Below are 10,859 nucleotides of genomic sequence, written 5' to 3'. Positions count from 1 at the left end.
CTTCAAACATTAAAAACTTCCCTAAAGATGTCTTCTAAAAGTTGGATAGTTGTTTATTTCCTTCCACAGAGTGGTTGCCACTACCGAGAAGGCCCTCTGCCTGGTTCCCTATAACCTCACTTCTCACAGTGAGGGAACTGTGCCCTCAGTGCTGGACCTCAGAGTACAGGCTGAATGATGGGGGTGGAGACGCTCCTTCAGGTATACTGGGACGAGGCCATTTAGGGCTTTAAAGGTCAGCACCAACACTTTGAATTGTGCTTGGAAACGTACTGGGAGCCAATGTAGGTCTTTCAGGACCGGTGTTATGTGGTCCCGGCAGCCACTCCCAGTCACCAGTCTAGCTGCCGCATTCTAGATTAGTTGTAGTTTCCGGGTCATCTTCAAAGGTAGCCCCACATAGAACACATTGCAGTAGTCCAAGCGGGGGATAACTAGAGCATGTACCACTCTGGCGAGACAGTATGCGGGCAGGTAGGGTCTCAGCCTGCGTACCAGATAGAGCTGGTAGACAGCTGCCCTGGACACAGAATTGACCTGCACCTCCATAGACAGCTGTGACTCCAAAATAACTCCCAGGCTGCTCACCTACTCCTTCAGGGGCATAGTTGCCCCATTCAGAACCAGGGAGTCCCCCACACCCACCCGCCCACTGTCCCCCCAAAACAGTACTTCTGTCTTGTCAGGATTCAACCTCAATCTGTTAGCTGCCATCCATCCTCCAACCACCTCCAGACACTCACACAGGACCTTCACCGCCTTTACTGGTTCTGATTTAAAAGAGAGGTAGAGCTGGGTATCATCCGCATACTGATGAACACCCAGCCCAAACGCCCTAATGATCTCTCCCAGCGGCTTCATATAGATTATTAAAAAGCATGGGGGAGAGGATGGAACCCTGAGGTACCCCACAAGTGGGAGCCCAGGGGTCTGAACACTCATCCCCCAACACTACTTTCTGGACACAGCCCAGGAGGAAGGAACAGAACCACTGTTTAACAGTACCCCCAGCTCCTCTAGATGGTCCGGAATGATGTTATGGTCGATGGTATCAAAGGCCACTGAGAAACTAGGAAACAGCTTTTACCTTTGTCCCTAGCCCATCAGAGATCATCGACCAGCGTGACCAAGGCAGTTTCAGTCCCATGATGAGGCCTGAATCCCAATTGGAAGGGATCCAAATGGTCTGTATCCTCCAGGTTTGCCTGGAGTTGTTCAGCATCTACCTGCTCAATCACCTTGCCCAATAATGGAAGATTTGAGACTGGGTGATAGTTGGCCATATTGGCTGGGCCCAAATATGGTTTTTTAAGAAGCAGTTTAATGACCGCCTCTTTCAGCGGGTCTGGGAAGACTCCCTCACAGAGGGAAGCATTCACCAGCCCGCAGAGCCCATCACCAAGTTCTTCCCGGCTTACTTTTATGAGCCAGGATGGGCAAGGATCAAGGAGACAGGTGGTTGTTTCACTCATTCAAGCAGCCTGTCCACATCCTCGGAGGTAACAGATTGGCATTGATCCCATGCAACTGGACTAGACAAGACTCTTGCACTCTCCCGCCCTGGCCCTGCTCCCACAGTGGAGTCTACCTCTTTCCGAATCTGAGCAACTTTATCTGCAAAAACCTTTGCAAAATCATTGCAGGAGGTCTTGGGGGCCTTATCAGGCCCCAATGGTGCAGGCGGTTCTGTTAAATTGTGAACCAGCTAATAATAATTTGGCCATCCTTGAATATTCTGCTATGTATGTTGGCTTGCCTCAAGCAGCAAAATGTATTGGGCTCAGGGCCCCCCACCATCTGGCAGAGTGAGGCAGCTGCCTTAGGTGGCAGATATTTTGTGGCATGGAAGTGGCAGCAGCCAAGGACTTTCTGCCCTCTGTTGGTGGACAGAGCTATGCACTCCTTGCAACCTGGCGTGTATCCCCTAAACCAGGGGCGTAGCAAGGTAAATTGGTATCCAGGGGCAAAAAATTTTTGTCACCCCCCCCCCGAGGCATGGGAAGGTCAGGTGGTACCCGGTGGGGAAATTTTCTTCTTGTCAACCCCCCCCATTGATTCCCCCCACAAAAAATGGTTTTCAGTTATTTCATATTTTCTTACAAAGGAATAATAACAAGGAATAATAAAAAAAAAACTTTTATTTCTATCCCACCCTCCCTGGCCAAAGTCGAGCTCAGGGTGGCTAACATCAGATACATAACATTGGTATAAAATCAAACAATAATTAAATTACCTCCTAAAAACATCTCAGAATCAAAGTCTAATTAGATGGCTTTCCACAGGGTTAGGGTTGGGAACAGTAAGTGTTCTCTGAACTGAAATTTCAGCCTTCATGACATAGGAAAACAGCCAAGTGAACAGCTATTTTGGTGGAGGAAGGTCAAGATATTAACCGATATGCATGAAATTCCATATATAGCTATATAATCCCTAGTATAGTAAGACAAGACCTTCGGAGCAGGCATTAAAAAAATTATTCCAAAAAAATTGTTCCTTGATAATTTGTCACCCCCTCCATTATGGAACCTGGGGCAGTATGCCCCCCCGCCCCCCTTGCTATGCCCCTGCCCTAAACTAACCTGCTGCCCTCAGGTGTCATGGAGGATGTCCTGTCACTAGTCTTGAAGGAAGACTGATCTGGCTGCCTGGTCAGCTTCTGTACACAGAATGGGGGCAGCACCCTACTTGTCGTTTAACTCAGACAGCACAATGCCTCGGCCTGTCCCTGGGGCCATATTGGATGAGGTGGGATTGGTCGTGTTTCTTCTTCACACATGTGCCCCATTCACACGTATAAAGTGTGTTTGTGATGGACCCCTTTCCAAGCCATAGTGTGTGTGTGTGTGTGTGTGGTTCAGGGGAGCTGACAGTTGCTCCCTGCTCTGCCATGTTGCCTTCTTGCTTGCTTTCCCCAAACTGGCTCTGATACTTGAAGTGAGGCAGACTGGAATAATCAAAGGTGTCTGATGCCATGCAGTGTGACAAGGTAAGGTGGGGAAGGAGGAGGGCTCAGTTCCCCTCACCTATGGCCGCATATACACTATGCCTTTATAGTATGGTTACCAGATGTCCCCGGATTTAAAAATCTGTCCCCGGAATGTCCCCGGATTTCATTTAATGTCCCTGGATTTATATTTTAAGTGTAGATTTATTAGCAGGGAATGAATGTTGCACATCATATGGAGACTTCCAGCAAAGCAAAATGGCGGGCACCATGGCAGCGAGCAGCTCCTGAGGCCAGCCAACTGCGCTACCAGGATGGCTCTGGACTGCTGAGACTGCCGCTGCTGCCGCCACTGCCAAAGGGGAACTGGGGATGTCCAGCGTGTCAACTGGGGGAACCACTGACCACCACCACCCCCGCGTCCCAAATCGAGCTGGGAGCAAGAGCTCCTGGCTGACTGCCCAGCGGTGCTCTGGGACCAGGAAAACCCTGGAGAAGGAAGAGAGAGAAAGAGGAAGGAGAAAAAAGAGGGGAGCCCCGACTTTGCAGCGCCGCTGCCGCCACCGCCACTGAGGAGGAGAGGTAGTAGAGCGCTGGGAGGGCAAGGACACATGGCCGAGTCCAGGCCCGACCCAAGCCTAATCCACGGCGGCTAGCACTCCAAGAGAGCAGGCTGGGGCCCAGAGGAAGGCCACGCAACAGAGGAGAACACAGAAGAGAAGGTATTACTTCTTTTTTAAAAAACCAAAACTTTTTAAAATATTTTTTTTCTCTTTTCAAAAAAAAAAAATGTGTTCCGGGATTCTTTGCAAAAAATCTGGTAACCTTACAGTGCACCCCGCCCCCCGAATTCTGGGATTATAGTTTACCAATCCCAGAGTTACAATTCCCCACCTCTCTTAACAAACCACAGTACCCAGAATTCTTTCAGGGGCGAAGGTGCTTCAGATGTGCAATTTAAGTCATAGTGTGAACAGCCTCAGTCTGTGCACCATGAAATGGAAAAAATAAGAAACTACAGAAATGAAGGGACATATTTTGCACACCGATACTGGCTACATCTGGCTCTAAAACTAATGAACCTGTCATAATCCGGATCCAGGTGCTTTCATAACCAATATCATTTCCCTCATTTATTTTGCAAACAGTAGCAACAATACAGTGAGTGTAAATGGTGATTGATCCTGTTCAACCAATGCAAGATTATTATTAACTAGCTGACCCGGCCACACGTTGCTGTGGCTCATTTTGTGAAACGACAAAGAAAGATGTAAAAGAGAAAGCGCATGCCTCCCCACAGCTTATCCTGTTGAACTCCTGCCTGCCTCCTCTCCGTATTTCCCATTTTCGCTTGCCTCCCCACAGCTTCTCCCGTTTAATTTGACATGTAAAATTCCCAGCACAGTTCCCAGGATTCCTTAGGAATGTGCTTTAAATATGCCTTGCATATGCAGCCACAATCTAACATTATCTAGAAGGCACCAAGCTGAGGAAGGCTGTGCTAACTGCTACACTGCACTGCCCTTTGTTTCATATGCCACATATTTTGTTCTATAATTGGGCGATTTCCTCCATTTTAGCATCTGACTGCTTCTGCATGGAATGTTTCAACGTGGCTACACATCTTCTTTTGTTTGCTTTGCTTATCAGCATGTGTACACCATGAAGTGCCCACGCACTGGGAGGTCAAGGCAAATGTGTGACTCTTCCCAGCTTGTTTGGAGGAGCAAAAAACATTTGTACTGTAAGTTTAGAAGTCTCTCTTAAGTTCTGAATGAGGAGGAAAAGAAGATGCATTTGACCGAACCTCGGCTCATTTGAGGGCGGATCCTGTGACAGTGAAGGCAGCAGAGAATGCTTGCTTCTCTGCCACCTGTGATGCTGCCCAGAGGAGCTAATCTGGGTTAAAGAGCTTCTCATGCCTTAGGGATGGATGGAAGGATCTCTTTGTTTTGGTTCTCTCCATTTAACATTTTTCTAGTCTTAAATTCAGTTTTTTCATATTTCTGCAGTAATTTATTATTCATTTGGTTTTTTTTAAATCCTTGTGAAAATTCAGCAGCATTTCACTGCGAATTTATTCTAATAAACACATTTTTATGCAGTTTTGCCTAATGTACAATTTTTGCAAGGTAATTTCCCCTAATATGATGCACCTTTGTAGCTATTGGTTGGAGAACCAAATTGCAAAACCAAGATAAGTTTGAATTTTGAAGGATGGTGTGTTTTGATTCGAAATTGCAATTTAAATAGATTTGCCTTTATATGTAAACTGAATCCCAGCATCTATACAACATTATCCTTGTGTAAATGCCACTCAAGATTATTTCCCATTTAATCTACATTTCCATGGAAAATAAAAGTTTAAAAAAATAAACAAATGCAGAAATGAGAATGAATGCAGGCAAAATGAACAGGGATAGGTTCAGAGCAGTCAACATTTCTCTGATGAAAATAGGGATGATGAAAATTATCATCATTCCATAATGATAATTTTACTATTCATACCCCACACAGCTTACTGGGTTGCCCCAGCTACTCTGGGCAGCTTCCAACATACATAAAAACATAATAAAACATTAAGCATTAAAAAAACCTTCCCTATACAGGATTCCCTTCAGTCCCAACATTTCTCCATTGAAAATAGGGACATCCTAAGGAAAAGTGAGACATTCTGGGATCAAATCAGAAACTGGGATGGCTTCTCTAAATCATGGATGTCCCTGAAAAATAGGACACTTGGAGGCTCTGTAAGTTATGACTGCATATAAAATGTGCAAAGTTGTTTACAAGTTAGGTCAAGTCCCTGGATTCCAAAGAGTTAATCAGGAAATGCTCGTTATCAGCTGGTTTCCAGTAAGAGGTTTGCTTTCCTTGGCAAGGATGGCTAGATGTAAAAAAAAGAGTCTGGACAATCCCCAAAGACATTCAGCAACGTGTCTGAATATGTTCACTTTGGGCCAAACATTGAGTAAGGATTGCTTAAAGGCCAGTGCCATGGCACCAGCCAGTTTATCCCCATGTTATGTGTGCTGGACGGGGAAAGGACTGCTGCTCCTAAATCTTCCAGAGGTGGAGGAGCAACATCCTTGCACTAGTAGCAGAAGCTAAAATGGAGAAAGTGAGCAAAGCAGGGGAGACACAGAGAGCATCCCAAGGGCTCCAATCCACCCCTTGCGAAGGCTTAAAGCTTTGCAGACAACAGCCCAGGAGGAGATGAACGTTGCAACCCTCCCTTGGAAGCCAGTGGAGAGCTGCAGGGGCGACATCACTTTGGTCGAGAGATAGTTTGGTTTTTCTCAGTTTCTAGTTACCGGTATTCCAGTCTTAAGTTCAGTTCACCTTTCCAGACCAGTTTGTGAACTTGTTTTAAAGCCCTCACAAAAGTGCACCAGCATTTTAATGCAAATTTCTCCTAACATAACACATGTTTATATGCACCTTTCTTAATATATGCAGGCCCTGCTTACCAAATGCAAAGTGTTCCCTGGAAATCATCAGTTAGATGAGCGTTTGCAGAATGAGTCCATAATTTCTATTGATTCCTATGGGAATCAGTGATTTCTCTTCCCCCTCCAGCCATTGTTTCTTCCTGGAATGGCTGCAACCAACCAGCAAAAAAGTGACAAAAGGAAAAATTGATTTGTCCGATCTCTCCTAATCCCAGATTCATTCTATCTTGCTCCCTCCCTGCATGGTTGCTGCCTGAAAATGGCTGCTGCCACAGCACAGCTAAGATTTGTATTGGTGGGGGGCAAGTACAGTATTTGGATTTATATAGCAAGCAGGCAGCTCCCAGGACCAATTTCCCCAATATAATGCATTTTTTGTTTGTTATTTTCACTAATATATGCATTTTATGCACACTTCACCCTAGTATATGCATTTGTGTACACATTACTTGGCAGGATAACTGCATTGTAAAATTTGGAGAAGTGCAAATTTTGAAGGATGGTCCTGTTTAAGGTCGGTTTTTTTTTTGAAAATGCAGATTTTGTGGGATTGCCTTTGAATGTGAATTGAATAAAATCTCTCCCCCCATCCTGACCCTGGCCCCATGACTTTAGAGCTATGAGCATGCAAGTGAGGATACCCTCAAAGAGAAGGTGCAGACCATAGTTTCCAGCAGGTTTATCAGCAATGTATTATTCTATGTTTTCACATCCCTCACCATGGCAGTTTTCACATGAAACCATGTTTATTACATGAGGAAATTGCTATACCCTGCAAAAAAACCTACCGTATATACCCGAGTATAAGCCGACCCGAATATAAACCGAGGCACCTAATTTTCCTACAAAAACCTGGGAAAGCTTATTGACTTGAGTATAAGCCGGTTCACCTTTGCCGCTGTGGAGGAGGAGGAGGAACGAGCAGCCCGAAAGCAACCCTTTGGGCTGCTCCTTCCTCTTCTTCCTTTGCCAAGTTTGCATTTATGCGAGCACTTCAGGAATGGAACAAACTGCCTGGGGAGAGTAAAGAACCGCCGTTCTTGTACACTTCTTAAGGAATGGTTGACTGGGGAGAGCGGGTGGCGGCACGAGCGGAGAGAAAGGGCTTCTTTCTCGCCACCCCCACCACCCGCCTCACTCAAGTATAAGCCGAGGGCAGCTTTTTCAGCACAAAAAATGTGCTGAAAAACTAGGCTTATACTCAAGTATATATGGTAGTTACCATCTTTCACTTGTACCTCATAACATTATTAGCAGGAATTCAACAAACTTAATCCAATTAGTCATAAAATTAGCCTGTTGTTGTTCTTTTAGTCTAATGTAATGTGTAGTAATGCAGTGTTTTTCAACCTTTTTTGGGCAAGGGCACACTTGTTTCATGAAAAAAATCACGAGGCACACCACCATTAGAAAATGTTAAAAAATTTAACTCTGTGCCTATATTGACTATATATAAAGTAATTCTCTTGAATAGGAATCAAATAAAAACAAAGAAAGTATTTTATAATTACTTTATTATGAAATAGTAAGTAAACAGAAATATGAAAAATTATAAAATACTTTATTCAGTGCGCAACCTGGGTCTGTTTGGCTGTTTTTTTTAAATCTTTCGAATTTTTCAATTTTTCCCACGGCACACCAGGCAACATCTCGCGGCACACTAGTGTGCCGCAGAACAGTGGTTGAAAAACACTGTAGTAATGTAATGTAACTATACGGACGAAGGTCCGTATAGTTAAAGCTATGGTTTTCCCAGTAGTGATGTATGGAAGTGAGAGCTGGACCATCAAGAAGGCTGATCGCCAAAGAATTGATGCTTTGAATTGTGGTGCTGGAGGAGACTCTTGAGAGTCCCATGGACTGCAAGAAGATCAAACCTATCAATTCTCAAAGAAATCAACCCTGAGTGCTCACTAGAAGGACAGATCCTGAAGTTGAGGCTCCAGTACTTTGGCCACCTCATGAGAAGAGAAGACTCCCTGGAAAAGACCCTGATGTTGAGAAACATTGAGGGCACAAGGAGAAGGGGACGACAGAGGATGAGATGGTTGGACAGTGTTCTCGAAGCTACTAACATGAGTTTGACCAGAGGCAGTGGAAGACAGGAGGCAGTGGAAGACAGGAGTGCCTGGTGTGCTCTGGTCCATGGGATCACAAAGAGTCAGACTAAACAACAACAGTGTGATAGTTTGGCTATTACAGCAAACTCATACTTCATCAATCTTTTCTAAGAAATCAAAACTGCTGTCAGACTTTTATTCTACTCAGTTGTTCACAATTATGTTGCCTTTAGTAGTCTCCATAATTACCCTCCCCCGCTTTACTGATTAACCACTGAGCTGTTTGCACAAGGCCTTAGCTTTAAAAAGTGGTCTCACGTGACAAATACCCGAGTCGTGAGCAGCTATCCTGGCCCTCTAGACCACCATGGAGGGGACTGCGCTCTCTCTGGTGGCTGTCCTGGTGGTCTGCTTCCCAGCTACTTCCCACAGCCAACTGTAAGTACATAAAAATTCCATCACAAGGAATTCTAAATTTGATGGCTCTGCCTCAGCATGTTACTTAAAAGAAATGGATGAGTGGGGAAATGCAGAAAATGTTTCGTGTGTTAATTTGTCTGAGGAGAGGTTACATTTCCTGCTTAGAATCTCTTCCCAGTATTCAACAGCTACTGGATATTCCCAATATGTGTGCCCTGAAGTGGTTGCACAGCCCCAACAATCACCAGTGTTTCCCCCATCTTTTACTGCAGGGAAGCTACATACAGTCATTGGCCAGGCTGGCTGGGGGGATGAGAGTTGGAGTCCAGCAATATCTGCTGGGCCACAGGTTCCCCATCCCTCTTTAGTTAGAAAGACTCTATATGGAGTCAATATTAAGTCAAATGGAGTCTATATTGATAGGTTTTTGCTGGAATAGACTGAAACAGATTGCTATGGACCTTGGGCATTACCTAGGCCAGTGTTTCTCAACCTTTTTCCAACTGTCACCATGTTTCTTTTCTGTGACCCCCCATAGCTGTCAACCTTTCCCTTTTTTGCTGGAAATCCCCTTATTATAGCATTGGGAAACAGCAGGGAGGGTTGACAGCTATGGGACCCCCCCCCCCCGGTCTTAATGGTAGCTATTTAACGGTAGCTATTTAAATGTTTTTAATAGAACGTATTTTATTTATAATTTTTATAACATACAAAATACAATTAGATAAAGAGATACTTTAAGTATTTCTCGATCAATGTGACCCTTGGGCTTGATGACCAGAAACAAGCTTTTTTAAATATCTGGTTGCTGTGAGGGATAACCAAAGATCGCTGCTATCCAGTGCTTTTTTTCTGAAAAAAACGTTTAGGGGTACTCTCATTTTGACTCAAGAAAACCACCATTTTATAGTTCAAATCTGGGAAAAGAAATACAGTAAATGGACAAAAGTCCAAAGATTCACAAAATGTTTAGGGGTATGTGTACCCCTGCGTACCCCCCCCAAAAAAACCACTGGCTCTGTCCATTATGTTAAGGCAATTCCACATTACGATGAGTAAATAATTCACATAACTGAAACCTGATTCTACCAAATATGAAGTAGGAAATGCAATGAAAAACAATTTTGGAATTTGGAAGTGGGAGGGAGAAGGAAGTGCGTGGTGTTCCATCCACTGGGAAGCACAGTCACTTCTCTGTTCTCTCTAAGTCTCTGTTTTCTATTTTATTCACCTCTGCTTCCCTTTCTGTTTTCTTCACTTCTCACTTCCCTCTGTAGCCCTAACAGAAATGCTTCTGGTTTCTTAACAAATGTCATTTTAAACCCCCCCCCCCAATTCATTATATATCATCTCCCTTTTTTTTAACTTCTCTACATTCCCACCACATATGATAAAACGTGCCTTCCTTTTCTTTACATTTCCAACATATGTTTGATCCTGTTTAGTACATTTTGACATTTTTACCGGTGTAGTATACCATCTGTACATCATTTTCATATAATTTTCCTTCAGAAGAGAACCATCTGTAAATTTCAAATCTACCTTCCACAGTTTTTCCCAGTCCTCAAATTGTATGTTGTGTCCTATATCTTGTGCCCATTTAATCATGACTGATTTGACCTCTTCATCTTTTGTTTCCCATTCTAACAGTATACTATATGCTTTCTTCAGTAGCTTCACCATCTTCTATAACCTCTTTTTGAAATCTAGAGAATGTGTAACTAAACCCTTTTTTGTTATCTTCCTTGTACATCTCATTTAATTGTCTGTAGTGCAGCCAACTCTGAAAATGTTCTTTAATTTCTTCATAGTCTTTTAGTTTCCATTTCCCTTCTTGATCTGTCAATAAGTCTCTATAAGTAGGCCACTTCCCCTTTTTGCCAAGCAGTTTGAGCAATGAAGCTTCAATTGCTGATAACCACCAATGTGTTTTTTTGTTCTATTAAGTCTTTATATCTCTCCCAGACTCCCATTAATGATCTC

General features: G+C 43.9%; 1 protein-coding gene across 1 annotated transcript in view; it reads left to right on the top strand.

Annotated features, from left to right (window-relative positions):
- The first annotated feature begins 8,793 nt into the window (after positions 1-8,793).
- The window catches only part of LOC117060756 (A.superbus venom factor 1-like), a 93,475-nt gene continuing 91,409 nt past the window's right edge, over positions 8,794-10,859 (top strand). The window contains exon 1 of the mRNA XM_033173274.1: positions 8,794-8,894. Coding sequence (XP_033029165.1) covers positions 8,824-8,894 — 71 coding nt within the window. The 5' untranslated portion in view covers positions 8,794-8,823. The remainder of the gene's footprint in view (positions 8,895-10,859) is intronic.

This window comes from Lacerta agilis, chromosome 16, assembly GCF_009819535.1.
Source record: "Lacerta agilis isolate rLacAgi1 chromosome 16, rLacAgi1.pri, whole genome shotgun sequence".
NCBI classification, from domain to species: Eukaryota; Metazoa; Chordata; class Lepidosauria; order Squamata; family Lacertidae; genus Lacerta; species Lacerta agilis.
The sequence above is the reverse complement of the archived record's forward strand: the minus strand, read 5'-3'. Positions and strand labels throughout refer to the sequence as shown.